We start from the raw sequence: 18,275 nt of genomic DNA on the forward strand, positions 1-18,275 counted from the left end.
GCAAAGTAAAGATAAAAAATATTTTCTTCTAAACTGATACCACATTAAAAAAAACACAAATCAAAAAAAACACAAAACTTTCATTCTGGGTCTATTGTAATGACATTGAGACATGTAGTATATAATTGTGTATTTAATGTCCAAGGTAACAAAACACAAGTAGTAAAGATGATGAGAACATAGAGGGATGATTACTATCTTAAGTGTTCAGATCAGCAACATGAACTAGAAATTAACACACTGGGATCCCTATTCAGGATGAGGCACTTATAAGGAAAAACTATATTTATTTCCATTAAAAAAATTCATCCTACCCTGAGTTTTCAAGTACAAAATAAATGAAGTGCTGAAGGCTTTCCCTGCATTCTTTCCATTCATAATGTTTCTCCCCCTTGACTGCTTCATTTATAAGGTTTTAAGGGAGAAGGCTTTCCCACCAATCTTTGTACTCAGAATTTCTCGCCAGTATGTGTCTTCATGTGTCTCTGCAGGGATATGAGACACCTGTAGGCTTTTTCACACTGCTGACATTCATACGGTTTCTCTTCACTGTGAGTTATCATGTGTCCTTGCAAAGATCTTGGATACCTGAAGGCTTTCCCACACTGCTGGCACTGATAAGGCTTCTCTTCACTGTGTGTTTTCATGTGTTCTCGAAGGGACGAAGAAGTGATGAATGCTTTCCTGCATTCTGTACATTCATAGGGTTTTACTCCACTGTGTGTTTTCACGTGTTTTCTGAAGTACTTAGGACAACTGTAGGATTTCCCACAATCATTACACACATAAGGCTTCTCTCCTGTGTGTATCCTCACGTGTCCTTGCAGGGATTTGAGATAGGGAAAAGCTTTGCCACACTGCTTACATTCATAGGGCTTTTCTCCACTGTGTGTTCGCATGTGTTCCCGAAGGTAAGTGCACCAGCTGAAAGCCTTGCCACACTGCTTACACTCATAGGGCTTCTCTCCAGTGTGCATTCGGACATGTTCTCGGAAGTGTGAGATGCCAGTAAAAGCTTTCCCACATTCTTTGCACTTATAGGGTTTCTCTCCAGTGTGAGTTCTCACGTGCCGTTTAAGTTGGCAATAATAACTGAAAGATTTCCCACACACATCACACACATAGATTTTCTGGCCATATTGACCTCTCTTATGTCCCTGAAAAGTGAGAGCTTTTCCAGATTTTTTACAGTCTAAGGAATGTTTACTACTGTGACTCTTCACGGATCTCTTAGATGCTCGCCCATCATCTTGACATTTATCAGGTTTCTCTACAAAGTCTGTTTCCCCAGCAGGGCTGAGGCACAAGACACAACTGCAGGTTTGTCCACATTCCTCACATGTATAAGGTTTTTGCCCAATGTGAGACTTTTGCTGATTCTTCTTCAAAGAATGATCCCTGAAGGCTTTTCCACATGTAATGCATTGATGAGGCTGAATTTTAGTCTGATAACTCTCATGCACAGTAAGATCTATAATCCTGTTCGGTGTTTTTAGAGATTGATGATCTTCTTTACCTTCATAGAGACTTTCCACCAAATGATTTCTGGTCAAAACAGGAAGTGAATTATTAGGGATTAATGATTTGTTTATGGTTAGTCATTATTATTTTGACTATATATCTGTGGTTTTCAATGAATGGGCATGTTTTCAGCACTCTCTGCAACATGACGAAGTGCAACAAAGGTTAATGCTCTGGCTGAGGGCTCAAAGACAGCCATAACTTTCAGTGTTTTTTACATGAGATTTTCTAATCATCATTTCCTACTGAATTAAGTTTCTGATGCTCAGTATCTATAGCACACTTATAAAAGTATTGTTTGTAAAATTTCTGAGTACACAATTGTTTATTAGCTAACTTTACAATTGTTTAGCTAAGTTTACACCTTTCTTTACCATCACATGAGTCTAACACTCTGCTGAGATCCCTCATCCCCCTTCTCCCTGTGGGAGTGCCACTCACCTCACACGCCTCTCCTGAGTTAGATGCTGATCTCGCAGGTTATGAAATGCCCAGTTTTCTCCCAAAACAGACCTAGAATCATTTCTTGTGAATCTTACAACTTCCCGTTCAATGCATAGTCCAGTCTCCAAGATATCCCACTGAGGACTTGATACACTGACCTTAACTTGAGGGCAAGAACCTGCAATAATTGGAAGCATAATTAAATCATTGGGAAAGAAATGGTGGGGGAAAGGAAAGAGACCATATCTAGATTTCTTTCCATAGACTCATTCAAAAATGTAAAATAATTGTATAAAGGAAGAAAGGAGATGTGTGATATTGTGATCTATCAGACACACACACACACACACACACACACATATATTTGGTTACTGAGATGACCAACATGTACTTTTCAAACTGGGTCCTTATTCACAGTTTCCTGCTCAGGGATCTCAAAACCCTTGGAATTTCCTGAGCAATACAAACAACAGAATAATATGTGGTCTCTTGTGCTCATTTCCAGAAAATGCTTCAGGATAAGAAAGGTGAAATAGGTTTCCTATGATTTATAACAAGCCTTTTCCATCCCAATTGAGTTTATATTAATGAAAGAAAGTGTTGCAAAGAACCTGAGTATGGGGACTAATTGCCAATAAAGATAACCACGTGATTAAATACTTGAAACTTTCAGTCCCACCCATATCCCTCAACACCCCCAAAACCTCTGGGGGTGGGAGAGCAGCTAGAGATCAAATCAACTGGCAATGGCTGGTGACTTCATCAACCGTGCCTATGTAATGAAGGTATGAAAAAAAGGTTTGGAGAGCTTCTGGGTTGGTGAACACATAGAGATATGGTGAGACTGGCACCTGGAGAAGCAGGGAAACTCCTTTTCAAATCTAGATGCATTTCTTACATCTAGCTGTTCCTGAATTATATCCTTTAATAATGAACCTGTGATCTAGTAAGAAGCATGTTTCTCTGAGTTCTGTGAGCTATATTAATATATTAACTGAACCCAAGGAGAGAGTGATGGCCATCATAGGGAAAATGAGTCAAAATGGCAGTCTGTTCACTAATAAGTACCTCACAGAAGTAAAGTAGAAAGGAACTGGGCAAAATGCACTTTCCCAAATGATCCCTTTGTCAGAGGAGCTCCAAAAAGACTTCAAGTGGACAAGAATGGATGAAAAGTCCAAGAAGGAAGCCAAGTTAATGACACCTATCACCTTCTCAGAGACCTGAGTTGTGCTCCTAACGGGTACATCCAAATATCCCTCCCTGACCCAGAGCATGCTCCTCCCAAGCAGGTGTGCTCCCTGGTGATCACAGGTACAGAGGCCCTGGATGAAGTCTATGGACCCAGCTGCCCCTGGGAGGTGAGACAGAGTGCAGCTGCCAAAATGCTCCTAGAGAATGCTCCTCATGGGGAGGGTGGAGGACAGGTTAAGTGTAGGTTTAACTGCAGCAAGATCATCTCAAATGTGTACTGATCACAGGATAATTTTCACAGGGTGAAATCCATTATGCTTCTCTCATTGGCCCAAGGTGACAATGGAGACCATGCTCACAGTTGTGAAATTAGGGAGCCTCAGGATTCTGATCAAGAGTAATAAAAATCAATTCAGTATAGTAACACTGTCATGGAAAAGCTATCTACTTTAGGTAGGTTTTAAAAAGGTGGGGACCATGTTTGCCATTTTTTTCAAAATACTCCCATCCTCATCACTCATAAGAAAGGACATTGTAAGAAGTAATTGTTCGCTAAAGACTTAGTGCAGGGAGGAAGCCGTCCTCACCCACAGTGGCCAGGTTCCTGCAGGTCTCCAGCATCACATCTCTGTAGAGCTTCCTCTGAGCAGGGTCCAACAGTTCCCACTCCTCCAGGGTGAAGTTCACAGCCACGTCTTCAAAGACCACTGAGTCCTGAAACAGCCACATGTTCTGTGTCAGCGAGACTCCTCCTTCACCCCCAAGTGGGAAGGATGGGGAGGCCAACAGGCGGGAACTGGATTCAGTTCCTAGGACTCCTGAGCTCATACTCTTGCAGGCAGTGATCACATGCCAGCAAATCTAATGCAGGTTCCTCAGTGATGGTGAGTGCTGGACACTGAAGCAAAGTGTAACTGATAAACACACACATAATGAAAAAGAACTGTTTTTAATGAAACAGAGCAGATCATGAGGCTGGACAAGTACTGAAAATGAAATCATTATTCAGATGACTTGGAAATGGATATGGGGCCTGCTTGTAAGTTATTTCCTTGATTCTCCAAGAATAGGAGCATACTGTCAGGAGGCTGTGGACAGATTTTCCAGGACCGCTGCATCTGAACAACTTTCAATTTGACTGAAACAGCATATAAAAGCCTGGTCTGGTCCCCTCACATCTGACAGAAACATACACACAATGCTCTGCCAGGATGAAGTGGACACCAAGGGCACAGACACAGGTCAGGGTCCAGGGCCTGGGACACCCATGGAGTTAATGTCGGGTTAAGAGGAGGCCTGGCTCCTGAGGGATTGGTCAAGCCAGCAGGGTCTGTCTGATAAATAACCAAGTGCCCAGAGTACAAGGAAGATGCCCCACAAAGAAGAGCTGCAGAAGATCTGATGGCAACAGAGTTGAAGGTAACTTGAACAGAAAGAAAAAAAAAACACCTAATTATTATCTTTAGGACAACATAGGCTGACACCACACCCCTGAAATACAAAGCAAATGATTATTTTTATAAATTAGAATTTTAATCAAAGATATATTCTGGAAATCTAAATGATAAAATTCCTACTATATCAGCTACAAACACAAGGCTACCTCACCTTGGGCTGCAACTGGGGTTTGCTAATCAAACTCCTGAAAATGTGGACTACTTGGGAGTTTGTTAGTGGTCCTAGGGTTAGGACTCAGCGCTTTCACTGCCTGGTTGCCCAGTTGGCTCCCTAGTCAGGAAACTAAGATCCCACAAGCTGTGCAGTGTGGCCAAAGGAAAAAAAAAAGGGACATTAGTCATCAAGGAAATGCAAATAAAAACCACAGATACTTCTTCATACCCACTAGGAGAGCTGTAAGACAGACAAGCAAGTGTTGGTGAGGATGTGAGGAACTTGGAACCCTCAACCACTGCTGGAGAGAAGGTAAAATAGCGAAGCCACTTTGAAAACAGTCCAGCAAATCCTGAAGATTATTAACACAGCACCATATAACAGCAATTGCACTCTAGCTATCTAACTACCCAAGAGAGGCAAAAGGAAAACACCAACCCAAAAACGAATACACACAGACACCCACAAACATGAGTTGTGACAGCCAAAATGTGGGAATAACTCAGAAGGTCATCAACTGACTTGGATAAACACATTCAGTCTAATCTCACAATGGAATATTACTGGCAACAAGAGGAAGGAAATACTGATCCATAGCAAAAAAATCAATGAACTTTAAAAACATTATCAGAATTCACAAATGCCCACTGGCAGTATCATATCATTGCAGACTGCAAACTCACAAAAACAAATCTCAATGCATTTTGATCAAGCGAAATAAGCAAATGAAATGTAAATGTTTAAACAGATCTTTTAAAAATATAATCAACTTTTAAAAGCTGAGAGGGTGGGGAGCAGGGACATGTTGGTGTGTGTCTGCAGGAGTACAAGCCTTGGAACCTGGACAGCTGAGTGTGAATCTGAAAGAACCTGTGAGTGGCAGCAAGGTCCGTGTACCTGTGTGTTGCATGGATATGTGGGTCTGGGGGTGAGCAAGCACCTGCATGCATTTGACTGAGAACATCAGTGTCTGAGAACATCTGTGGCAGTATTGTGGGCCACTGGGCATGTTTGCGTAGGCATCAGGTGGCACACACCTGATTGTGATTTGCAGGGTTCACTTGTTCGCTCAGTTCTTATCTGCATGCATCTGTGCTCAGTGGTGTTTGATTCTTTGCAACTCCATGGACTGTAGCCCGCCAGACTCCCCTACCCATGGAATTCTCCAGGCATGAATACTGGAGTGGTTGCCATTCCCTTCTCCAAGGAATCTTCCTGACCCAGGAATCAAACCCAATTCTCCTGCATTGCAAACAGATTCTTTACCACCTGAGCCACCAGGTTCTTACCTACTGAGCACTTAAGCCTAAGGAGCTGGACATATAGAAGTGGACAAGGCAGGCCAAGCACCCTGCCTTCCTGGAGCTTGCCTTCCGGCAGGAAGACAGACCATAAACAACACTATAAATGTTATCTGGCTATGCTGGATAAATGGGATAGAAAAGGAGAGCAGGGTGAGAGACAGAGAGCTGGGGGCAGGGTGCAGGTTAAGAAGCGTATTGGTATGTGTGTCCAAGTGTTCATCTGAGAGTGGTGTCTGAGTGTATGTGTGTCCCAGGAGCAGAAGGCTGCCATCTGGCCCTCAGCCCAAGTGTCCCCCCGACATCCATGTGCCCTACTTGGCACCTCCATCCCAGGCAGCCCTCCCCACTGCCCCATGAGCTCCCCAAATGAGTGAGAGTCCCAGCATGAGCCATCCAGCCCATTCTCTCAATGCCACCCAGCCCAGACACCCTTGCCTTCCCCACATCTCAGTCTCACTTGGCCCCCTCCTTACCCCACCCAGCACTGCATCAGGGCTACCACTGGTAGTGTAATGGGTAGAAGGCTAGAGACTGTCAAAATGGCACTGGGGTAATAACCTAAAACAACAGGGCTAGACTCATGCCACAGGGGGAAAAATTTTTTTTAATTAAAACTAAAATCTGATTGTTACTAATACTAGATTTCTTTCTCAATTATGTCTATAAAAATGTTTTAGTGGATAAATTCCAAAACATTTAATGACAATAGTAGAAAGAAAGAAATGGAGAGATGAGCCATATCCACAGAGAGACTATGATGTCACCTTCTCCCAAACATTTAAGAATTTTATGAAGGTACCATTCCAGTGCACAACAAGGTTTCTCTTAGGATTGGTTTGTTCTGCTTTGTTTGACTTAAAAACCACTTCTAAAAACTGAAATAAAAGACGAATTTCTAAAGACAACCAAGATTTTCTATGGAGTAAGGTGGTGGGATGTTTCCTAATGCACATTAAAACATTTTAAACTACAGCGATTATGACAGGATGGCGTTAACAGAGGGATGAATAGATATACCTATGGAAAAAATCACAATGCACAGAAACAGGCCCAGCTGGATCTATGCCAGGACACGTGCTGCTGGGAGGGGGCTACTGATACATGGGGCAGCAGCCACTGGCTATCTCCAGGGGAGTAAGAAATCTTTTCTCTTATGACTACATGTACAATAACCAATTCACTGTGGACTTAACTGTGAAAGAACAAAGTAGGACACTCTGTGAGACACTACAGGGAAACACATTTATGACTTGAGCGTAGGATGAGTTTTCTTATATATGGAAAAAAGAGTAAGCTACAAAGGACGAGATGGATAAATTCAATCCAAGTCTATTAAAGTTAAGAATTACCCAGAATTGGGGTGGGGCTGGGAGGGAGGTTCAAGAGGGAGGGAATATATGTATATTTATGGCTGATCCACTTTCTTGTAAGGCAGAAAGCAACACAACATTGTAAAGCAATTATTCTCTAATTAACAATGAATTTTAAAAAGTACAAAATCGAAAGAAATGATAACTCACAATCTAGGAGAACATATTTGCCATACCTAGAAATGAAAAAAGATGAATGTCCACAGTATGTAAATAAAACATAAGAAATCAGTAGACATACAAATGAGTTCAAGGTGAGGAAACTATTTCACAGAAGATGAATTACCCATTGAAATAAATGCTCACCACCAATGTTTATCAGTAAAAACCAATTTACAATCACAAGCAGACCCCATTTCACACAAATGGACACAAAAGATGAACGAAATTAAGTTGGATTCTCCAAGTACTAGGAATGGCATGGAATAAACACTCAACTCCAGTCACCCCTCTGCACTTCCTAGTGTTTCTAACTTATCCATAATCTACAATCCCACAATTTTTCTCCTAGATATAAAATATTTATACCTTGCACTTAGAGTTGGGAGACAAAAAGGAGAATAACAGCACTGTTGACAAATCAAAAATAAATGTGAGGGACTTCCCTCGTGGGGTAGTGGCTAAAACTCCATGCTCCTAATGCAGGGGACCTGGGTTCGAGCCCTGGTCAGGGAACTAGGTCCCATGTACCGCAACTAGGAGTTCACATGCTGCAACTAAAGACCCCATGAGCTGCCAAATAAGTTTTTTTTTTTTTTTAATGTGAGACAACCCAAGCCCCACGAGGACTGGATGGAGGAGTTAAATGGGGAAGCCCTTCCTCTGAGATGAGCACGTTTGAAACAAACGGACTGAGAACCACAGATAAGCCTTCTGTGTGCCGCTACTGGTGTGGAACTGGTCACCTTCACTTACTACAAATGTAGCAGAAGCAAAACCAAATAAAACACCGCTGATGATGAGGGACACCTGCAAAGCTGCAAAGAATAAAAAAAGATCAGGACAATCGTCATCCAGGGGGCTGACTGCTGGGAGGTGCTATCAACCAACCAATGAATAAAAACCTACACCTCAAATACAACCAACAGACACCAACAGCAAAATCACACAGGGAATTATCTGGCAAGGATTTTAAAGCTATAGAAAATATTTCAATGAGTAATTACAAACACACTTGAAACAAATAAAAAATTGAAAGTCTCAGCAAAGAAATAAAAGCTACAAAGAAGAACCAAATGGAAAATTTAGAACTGAAATACAGTAACTGAACTAAAAAACTGGATGGTTTAAAATTCAGCATGAATATGACAGAGAAAAGAATCAATCAACTTGAAGGTAGGACATCAGAATTCAACCAATCTGATTTAAGGGATTAAATATGATAGAGTACCTGAAGAACTAAGGATAACACAGTACAGGAGGCAGTGATCAAAACCATCCCCAAGAAAAAGAAAGGCAAAGAGGCAGCATGGTTGTCTTAGGAGGCCTTAGAAATAGCTGAGAAAAGAGCAGCGAAAGGCAAAGAAGAAAAGAAAAGATATACCCATCTGAATGCAGAGTACCAAAGAATAGCAAGGAGAAAGTCTTCCTAAGTGAACAACGCAAAGAAACAGAGGAAAACAACAGAATGGGAAAGACTAGAGATCTCTTCAAGAAAAAGAGATACCAAAGAATATTTCATGCAAAGATGGGCACCATTAAGGACAGAAATGGTACAGACCTAACAGAAGCAGAAGATATTAAGAAGAGGAGCCAAGAATACACAGAAGAACTATACAAAAAAGATCTTAATGACCCGGATAATCATAATGGTGTGATTACTCACCCAGAGCCAGACATCCTGGAATGTGAAGTCAAGCGGGCCTTAGGAAGCATCACTACAAACAAAGCTAGTGGAGGTGATGGAATTCCAGCTGAGCTATTTCAAATCCTAAAAGATGATGCTGTTAAAGTGCTGAACTCAATATGCCAGCAAATTCGGAAAACTCAACAGGGGCCACAGGACTGGAGAAGGTCAGTTTTCATTCCAATCCCAAAGGAGGGAATGCCAAAGAATGTTCAAACTACTGCACAGTTGTACTCATTTCACAAGCTAGCAAGGTCATGCTCAAAATCCTTTAAGCTAGGCTGGCTTCAACAGTATGTGAACCAAGAACCTCCAGATATACAAGCTGGATTTAGAAAAGGCAGAGGAACCAGAGATCAAATTGCCAATATCTGCTGGATCATAGAAAAAGCAAGAGAGTTCCAAAAACACATCTACTTCTGTTTCACTGACTACACCAAAGCCTTTGATTGTGTGGATCACAACAAACTGGAAAATTCTTAAAGAGATGGGAATACCAGACCACCTTACCTGCCTCCTGAGAAACCTGTATGCAGGTCAAGAAGCAACAGAACCAGACATGGAACAACAGACTGGTTCAAAATTGGGAAAGGTGTATGTCAAAAGCTGTATATTGTCACCCTTTTATTTAACTTACATACAGAGTACATCACACCAAGTGCCGGGCTGCATGAAGCACAAGCTGGAATCAAGATTGCCGGGAGAAATATCAATAACTTCAGATATGCAGATGACACCACCCTTATAGCAGGAAGTGAAGAGGAACTAAAGAGCCTCTCAATGAAGATGAAAGAGGAAAATGAAAAAGCTGACTTAAAACAACATTCAAAAAACTAAGATCATGGCATCTGGTCCCATCACTTCATGGCAAATAGATAGGAAGACAATGGAAACAGTGACAGGCTTTATTTTCTTGGGCTCCAAAATCAATGCAGATGGTGACTGCCACCACAAAATTAAAAGACCCTTGCTCCTTGGGAGAAAAGCTACAACAAACCTATACAGTGTATTAAAAAGCAGAGACATTACTTTGCCAACAAAAGTCCTTCTAGTCAAAGCTAAGGTTTTCCCAGTAGTCATGTACAGATGTGAGTTGGACCATAAATAAGGTTGAGCGCCAAAGAACAGATGCTTTTGAACTGTGGTGTTGGAGAAGGCTTTTGAGAGTCCCCTTGGGCTGCAAGGAGATCAAACCAGTCAATCCTAAAGGAAATCAAATCTGAATATCCATTGGAAGGACTAATGCTAAAGCTGAAGCTCCAATACTTTGGCCACCTGATGCAAAGAGTTGACTCACTGGAAGACTCTGATGCTGGGAAAGACTGAAGGCAGGAGGAGAAGGGGATGACAGAGGATGAGATGGTTGGATGGCATCACCTACTCAATAATCATGAGTTTGAGCAAACTCCAGGAGATGGTGAAGGACAGGGAACCCTGGTGTGCTGCAGTCCATGGGGTCACAAAGAGTCGGACATGACCGAGCAACTGAACAACAACAACAATCTGAACAGCAGAGAGAAAATAGACAAAAAATAAATGACAAGTGTCTTAGAGACCCGTGGGACAAACACAAAACATTAGTATCACTGGAGTCCCAGAAAGAAAGGAAAAGAGGATACAATAGGAAATTAACAATAGATTTAAAGGACTTCCCTGGTGGTCCAGAGGTTAAGAATCCATTTGCCAATGAAGGGGACATGGGTTTGATCCCTGGTCTGGGAAGATCCCACAAGCCTAGGGGCAACTATACCCGTGAGCCACAATGACTGAGCCTGCACTCTAGAGTCTGGGAACCACAAGAGAAGCCTCTGCTCACTGCACCTAGAGAAAGCCCAAACATAGCAATGAAGACTCAGCACAGCTCCAAAATAAGTAAATAGTTCTTAAAAAAAAACTGTACACACACATAAGCAAGTGTATCTGAAAAAAACAAAACCCTACACCTTCACATAATGGAAGAAAAATATCTTAACATACTTGTACAATGAGCCACAGGGCAGAAGACTCTTATCAAGGAAACAAAAGGGAAGAGCAGCCAAGTGTGAGTCGCTCAGATCAGCAGCCTGCTGCCCATGGTGCACAGGAGACCCCAAGTCAGAAGGTCAAAGCTATGTGAACTGGGGATCAAGGGGTGCCCCCAGGGCAGAGGGAGGGACTGAGCTTTCCCATGGAGGTAAAAAAAGCCCCCTCCTCTGAGCTTCAATTTCACCAGGAGGAAACCCTCAAGTTCATCCACCGTCTCTCAGCAACAGTTGAACCCAAGGAGACTTCACCATGTCCGACCATCACACTCACTCAGGGCGCACACCTCACAATCCACCAACTCCCTGGATGAGGCCCAAAGCAAAGGTCAGGAAACAGCCCGCCTTAGGGGACACATCACCCCCAGCACTTCTGCACGTAGATCCCCTCCCCCACTCTCCTGCCATTAACAGCTCCTTCTGTGGTGGTTCTATGGTTCAAGGCCACGCATGTGGGGAAGGGCACCAGCAAGACCCCAGGGCACCTTCCTTCCCCTCGTTCCCAGGCTCAGCTTGTCCCCAACCCCAGGGGATGCACCGGTTTTGGGTCATTTACAGGAGACATGATGCCCCATCTCCGTGTGTGAATGAGGATCTGCAAAATTGCTGCTTCCTCCTGTGTTCCTAGATAACGCAGGGGAGGGAAATTTTAGGGCAGGTTTCTGGTTCAAGAAACTAGTTACTGCTCATCCCTTTGAGAAGACGGGCCTCAGTTCACTAACTCCTCGTAACAACAAGCTGTGACTCATCTAAAAAGAAGTGAGCAAGTCCCCATAGCACAGGTCACTGTTTCCAGAATTTCTGTGTCTGCTGACTGACTAATAACAGGAAGTGGACCAGCACCAGACACCCTTCACAGAAGAGTTGCTAAGATTCTTAAGAATCTTTTTCATTCACATCTCCACCCACTTCACATGAAGGGGTGGGAATGCCTGCATTTCCGGCAATTCTAATGGAGGACAGAACATTCCCTTCTCCCCAGAGGCATCTCTAGTTAAGTCCCAAAGACCCAGGAGAACCTGAGCCTTCAGGAAAGAGCAGAGACCTGAGATGTTACCACCATCACTGAGGAGAAGCCAGGCAAGAAGAATTCAGTATTCTACACCTGCTGAAACCAGAAGCTGGAGGAAGGGAAGTTACTCGTGCTGAGCTGGACCAGAGGAGGCTGCTCCCCCATGTCAGGGGACAATGCTGAACCCTCTGTGAGCTCTGTGCTCCTGGAAACATGTATGGAAGGTGAGAGGACCCCTCACACTTCGGTGTTCTGGAAAATTGGAAGCTGCAAGAAACTGCCCCACTTGATTCAGAAAAGACTCACATGGAGACCCTTTGTTTATTCAGGGCAAGGCCAGATACTGCCCCCCAACCCCAAAGCCCCATTTCCGCCTCATTGTGATTAGGGGACCTGCTTGCCCCAATGACCACGCAGAACAGGTGCTTGTTGGCCAAACTGTGGTTCAACCTCTCGACTTCTCCCTGAACTTTGGCCTGCTTCACCCCAGCCAGCACACAGATCCCCAGCGAAAGGCTGGCCTCAGGGATCTATGGTCCAAGCACCACGCCTGGCCCTTCCTGGTTCTGGTCACTCCTCTCTGTAAAAGGAAAACTCTCCTTGCCCAGCTCTTGAGACACTTGCAGATTTTAGGGTCACGTGTCCTCTCTCCTGCAGGGCCCCCTGTGTCTGGTGGAACAGATCCTTCTCCCTCTGGAATAACTCATTTGAATAAAGGTCTCTTGTTAGAAGGTTAGGGTTGTTTCAATGCCACAGTCTTGACCAAGTGTTCTCAATGGCTCCTGTGAAAATTAAGAAAGTGAAAACTACCTAAAAAGAATCAAGAGTGGAGCCAGAAGGGAGAGCCTCACCCAGTACCACTTGACATCAATTAGAGGAAGAAATGTGGACTGCGGACCCCAAGAGAAAAATGGAAAACAAGAATCATCAATTACAGCACCCAACAGAAAAACATGTACATGCACTGCATCTTCTCAAGAAACTGGCTACTTCAGCAACTAGCCAATGAGAAAAATTGAATTTTCCATTTTCTCCATGGATTTTATTACACCAATACAACCCCTCCCAATTCCCTCCTTTCTCCACAATACATAAGTCTGTTGGACATGCTTATAGCTTTTGCTATACCTCGTCTGTCCCTAATTGCAATTTTTTGTTGTTCCCCAATAAATCCATTTTTCCTAGTAAGTAATTGTTATTTTTAAGATCAACATCCATTTTTTTTACCCAAACTTTACTCCAAGCTTCTCTTCCCAAATGCCCCTGACTCTGGGTTACTACCAAACTGAGGATCACTGAGCGGCAGAACAAGTCCCCCCTGACCTGGGCCGAGGATGCCCTGACCACAGGACCTCTGATTCTGTCAATGAGCCTTCCTCACACAGAAAAGTACTTTTCCGTGTGGTTGGCGACGCTGGCACATCCCTGAGATCCGAGCCTCGGCGCTGTGGCAACAGAATTTGCAATAGAGTCTCTCTGACCAACTGTGGACTTGACTTCATCTGTCAGGTCCCGGGAAGGACCCCAGAACCCGACCACCCGCTCCGGACGTTGCCTCGTCCTCAGCCAGACATCCAACAGGCCAAGGACGCGGTCGGAACTCACGAGACTCCACATCGCGGTCAGGGGCCGGAGACTCGAATTGGGACCCGGGAGCCCCACGAGCACCGGACAGGAGGCCGGCACGCGAAACGAAGTGGACGGTGGAGACTACCGTCCGGCCAGTTCGAACCAGCCCCAGCCAGTCTCAGCGCCAGCCCCACGCACTCACCATTTGAGCCTCTCACCCCGCATTCAGGTGGCTCTCTCCGTGACCCTGCAGCCCAATGGCTCAGGCAGGTCAGAGCGACAGCGAGGGGACACCAAGTGTCCCGCGAGGTAGGTGCGATGGGACGCCCTGGCAGCAGACAGCGACGTCACCACGTCAGCGAACGTGCCCTCCCCCGTCCCTGATTGGATGTGCCTCTGGGAACACCCCCTCCCGGGCCTTGATTGACAACTGGTGAAGGACTAGATTGTGAGGGACAGGCAGGCTGGAGGCCACGTGGCCAAGCAGGGCGGAAGTACCGGTAGTCGGCTTCAGCCCTTTACTGCCTGGCTTAATTATGTTCCAGGAGACTTGGCAGCGCCGGTGAACTCCTAGCCGAATCTACCCTTGGCCAGACGGACACAGCAGCAGTTCACAGGTTGCAGTCCCCTTTTCCAGAACATAAAAGTGCCACTCAGTTCCTTTCAGTGCTCCCTGTCCAGGGCTATCCCCAAAGTCCGGGAGCCAGGACAGGACGAGACAGGTGTGAAAGGAAAAATAAAATGGAGTCAGTATTACTAAGGTAGCGCTATAAACTGGAGCCAGGAGGCCACTGAAGAACTGGGGTTTAGGCAGGAATCAGTCCAGATGGAATGTGAACTTTTCACTACTTACTGCTTTAATGCAGGCATCCAGAACATTTGCCCAGTGGTTCAGAAAGTCAAGATACTTAAACGGACCCTTCCCCTAAATAACTCATGACAGCCTGTCTCTCAAGGACAAATATTTGGTTCCCTGTGTCAGTGTCTACCATAATTCATTCCAGGCAACTTTAACAGCCCTGTGGCTTTTCCTTTAATAAGCCTGATACTCTTTCTCCTCTCTACAACACTCTTTCAGTTTTACACTGTTGATGAAAAATTAACAGTGAATCGAATAGAGAAGATAAAGAGAATTTTATTTAAGCCAACCTGAGGATTATAACCCAGGAGATAAGTTTCTTATAAAACTCTGAGGACTGTCCCACTTACTAAAAGTCTAAGGCAGTCATATACCTTTTTTTTTCTGGTCGCTCTCTGCTGCTTATGGGACCTTAGGTTCCCCAAACCAGGGATGAACCTGAGTGCCCTACATTAAAAGGTGGATTATTAACCACTGGACTTCCAAAGAAGGCCTACTGCTACTGCTGCTGCTAAGTCACTTCAGTCGTGTCCGACTCTGTGCGACCCCATAGACTGCAGCCCACCAGGCTCCCCCGTCCCTGGGATTCTCCAGGCAAGAACACTAAGTCATACACATTTCTGAGACAAAGGAACATACATCAAAATGACACAATGACATTTCTCATAAAGTTCACCAGAAATACACAGTCTAAATCTGCAGGAGATCAGCCTGACCCCTGACAGGATTAGGAAAGGAATATTATCTTGGAGTTACACTGCTGGTGGGAGAAGGAGGAATACTTTAAAAAAAATCTTTCTTGTGGAGCAGACACTCCTGCCTTTGAGAAGGTCTGCTGGTTAATGGAGCCACACAAATCAACACTAGGAAGAGCCCAATATGCTTACATTTTCTTGTCTTGCCTCAAAAACATAAATAGTATTCCATCAACTCAAATCCATGTCCCCCCGAACTGCAATTCTTAAGACCCCAAATAAAACTCTTTTTTCTTTGCAGACTCAATACTGATTGCTGTTCTACACGAGACAGGAGGGCATTAGGACCTCCTGAGGCAGAAATCAACTTGTGGGGAAAGTCACTGTGGATCAGTTCCCAGAGTACAAGATACTCTGTGATGCTCCCTGCAGGTATGCAGAGGCCAGCCCCACTTTGACATTTTACCTTTGGCACTAGAAGGTCCGTAGTCCCACACATTTGGGCTTGACCAAGTTCTCTGTGTCCCATTTCTTACCCCACATTAGGACACTCCTCCCCACAGGTCCCTGAATGTTGGGTCGCCCCCATATCTGAGCAACACTGAGGTTCAGAACAAGTCCCTAGTCAGCTTCTTCAGAGAACAGGAGCCCTATCCAGTCCAGCCATGTGGGAAAACATTCTCCAGATGTCTTTGCAAAACCATGAGAAAAAATAACAGGAAACAGCAATAAAAAATAACCAGAGTACATGGGCTGATTGGCTGGGGTCAGAGTGACCTGCTTGAGCAGATGGAGAGAGAGGAGTGCGGACTTAGCAATGCCCGGTCAGCGCAAGTCAGAAAGCTGCTTGCACACGCACTGATTGTTTCTCTGATGTTCCTGCGGGGATCTTTGCTCCCAGCCATATGGTGGCCTTTGTACAGAAAATAACATCGAAGTTCAAAAGAAAAACATTAACTGGGGACATGACTGGGAACATGCGAAACTTATGTTATCTTAAAAAAACAGATACTTTCTGCATACCAAGACGCTCGATAAAAGTGATGCAGCATTGAATGTCGGGGCTCTTGATCCTCGAGATCTTGAGTTCTCCGGTGCCATCTTTCTTTCTATTCTGTCTGTGTTTCTTATGCCCTGCGGGCACCCGTCTCTCGCTCTATGTTGCTGAGCTGGACTCAGCACAGCCACGCTGGTCTCGTAATCCATGCGCCTCACTCGCCCAACTTCCCTCCTGGTCCCCCTCCTCTCATTGAAGACGAAAGCCCTTTGCGGTGTGGTTGGAGCTTCTGCCCTATTGCAACAGTGTTTCTTTATCATACAGTCTCCTCGACTAGTCTGGACTTGACTTTATCTGTGAGGTTCAGGGAGGATCACCCCCGCCCCCGCCTCCCTTTGAGTCTAACGGCCCGTTGGAAGCCGTTCTGTCCTCCCTCCGACGCCCACGGGACCACAGGCTGTGTCCGGACGCCCTGGACCCCGCGCAATAACAGGACAAAGGGCCATGTCCCCAACCCACGGTAGAGATGGGGAACTCTGGTCGGGACCCCGGGATAAGATGCCAGGTCCCCGCCGACCCCCACTCCGAAGGGGGAAATGGGTCGGGACCCAGAACAGGACGTCGGGTTCCTTCCTTGCGGGACCCCTGGACAGGACGCTGGGTCCCCACCCCGCAACCAAGGGAGAACTTGTGTCGGGACGCGCAACAGGACGTCAGGACCCCACCTTGAAGCCGAGGAGACTCGGGTCGAGACCCCGGGACAGGACTCTGGGTCCCCACCCGCGGCCGAGGAGGGAACCCCGTGGGTGTGACGCGGGGAGACCCTGGCCAGCCGTCATTTTCGGCAAGTTCCGGTCCGTCCAAACAGGAACTTTTCTCTCTTAGGGCCCTGAGCCATGCACTCACCATCTTCTCCTCGTTCCGGGTTCTCCAAAGAGTGCCCTGCGACCTCGGTTAGTGAGAGCGACTGAGACAGGACACCAGATAATGCCGGGACTAGATCACACCAGTGCTAGAAAGGCTGAGCGAAACTTCCCGGGGCTGGAAGCGCACCCGTAGCGTGTCCTGATTGGACGGCTTTCCAGGGCCCGCGCTCTGATTGGGCGTTAATTCTTCCCCGCCCCCGCCTTGATGGACAGTTCTCCTGGTCCCATCCTATCCTGATTCTGGTTGTCTGGACTCCGCCCAGCCGCTGCTAATTGGGCAGTTCAACCAGACCCCTCCCTTGCCCCGAGTGACAGGCCACAGAGACACGCTTGGCTGATCTGCCCACCTGGAACTTGGGCTGCGCGCACAGCCAGTTCTGGGGGAAGGCGAACCCCATGATGTCCGCTCCGCGGTTCCCCTGTGTCCTTCTCCTGCATCTGGAAGTCCAGACTCAGGTTCCCTGCAGATTGCTCCGTTCACAGAATGTGGACGAGAAAATACGGGTCATAGCGCTTTGTTGATGGAAATAAAATTAAATGAATAAACACATTTATTTAAGCCAAACTGAAGACCATAGTGCTTAAGACAGCCTCTCAGATCTCAGAGGAATTGCTCAGAAGCACGGTTTTTAGCACAGATTCCTCTCTTGTCAGAACATAATACATCAAACAAGTCAGGGCAACATTCTTACAAGATTTCAAAAAGCAAATAGTCTTATCATTGAAGGAGGACCAGCATTGATGCCTCAGGAAGGGAGGCAGCTAATCTTCATTAAAAAAAAAAAAAAAAAAAGGTATTGTTGTATTTTTATTTTTGTGCTAGGTCTTCCTTGGAGTTTGCAGGTTTTCTCTAGTTGCCGCGAGTGGAGTCTACTCTCGAGTTGCAGTTCGAGGGCTTCTCATTGC

At 45.4% G+C, this 18,275-nt stretch overlaps 2 protein-coding genes across 5 annotated transcripts in view; both read right to left on the reverse strand.

Moving 5' to 3' along the window:
• TLE6 (TLE family member 6, subcortical maternal complex member) overlaps positions 1-14,182 on the reverse strand; it is a 52,006-nt gene extending 37,824 nt beyond the window's left edge. The window contains exon 1 of the mRNA XM_015472099.3: positions 14,095-14,182. The gene's annotated coding sequence lies outside the window, so the exon portion shown is untranslated. The remainder of the gene's footprint in view (positions 1-14,094) is intronic.
• ZNF77 (zinc finger protein 77) lies at positions 116-17,437 on the reverse strand. 4 transcript variants are annotated; one of them, XM_024995035.2, is made up of 5 exons: positions 17,350-17,432; positions 16,470-16,737; positions 3,747-3,873; positions 1,963-2,143; positions 116-1,545 (listed from the first exon to the last, which is right to left on the reverse strand). In XM_024995035.2, exons 2-5 carry the CDS (start codon positions 16,650-16,652, stop codon positions 450-452), a joined length of 1,587 nt encoding a protein of 528 aa, XP_024850803.1. In that variant the 5' UTR covers positions 16,653-16,737; positions 17,350-17,432; the 3' UTR covers positions 116-449. The 4 variants fall into 4 exon arrangements, with proteins under 4 accessions (XP_024850803.1, XP_059744665.1, XP_059744666.1 ...); XM_059888682.1 differs by having other exon boundaries at positions 16,470-16,732; positions 17,350-17,431; XM_059888683.1 differs by lacking the exon at positions 16,470-16,737 and having other exon boundaries at positions 17,350-17,437.
• Positions 17,438-18,275: the final 838 nt, after the last annotated feature.

This window comes from Bos taurus, chromosome 7 (genome assembly GCF_002263795.3).
Source record: "Bos taurus isolate L1 Dominette 01449 registration number 42190680 breed Hereford chromosome 7, ARS-UCD2.0, whole genome shotgun sequence".
NCBI classification, from domain to species: Eukaryota; Metazoa; Chordata; class Mammalia; order Artiodactyla; family Bovidae; genus Bos; species Bos taurus.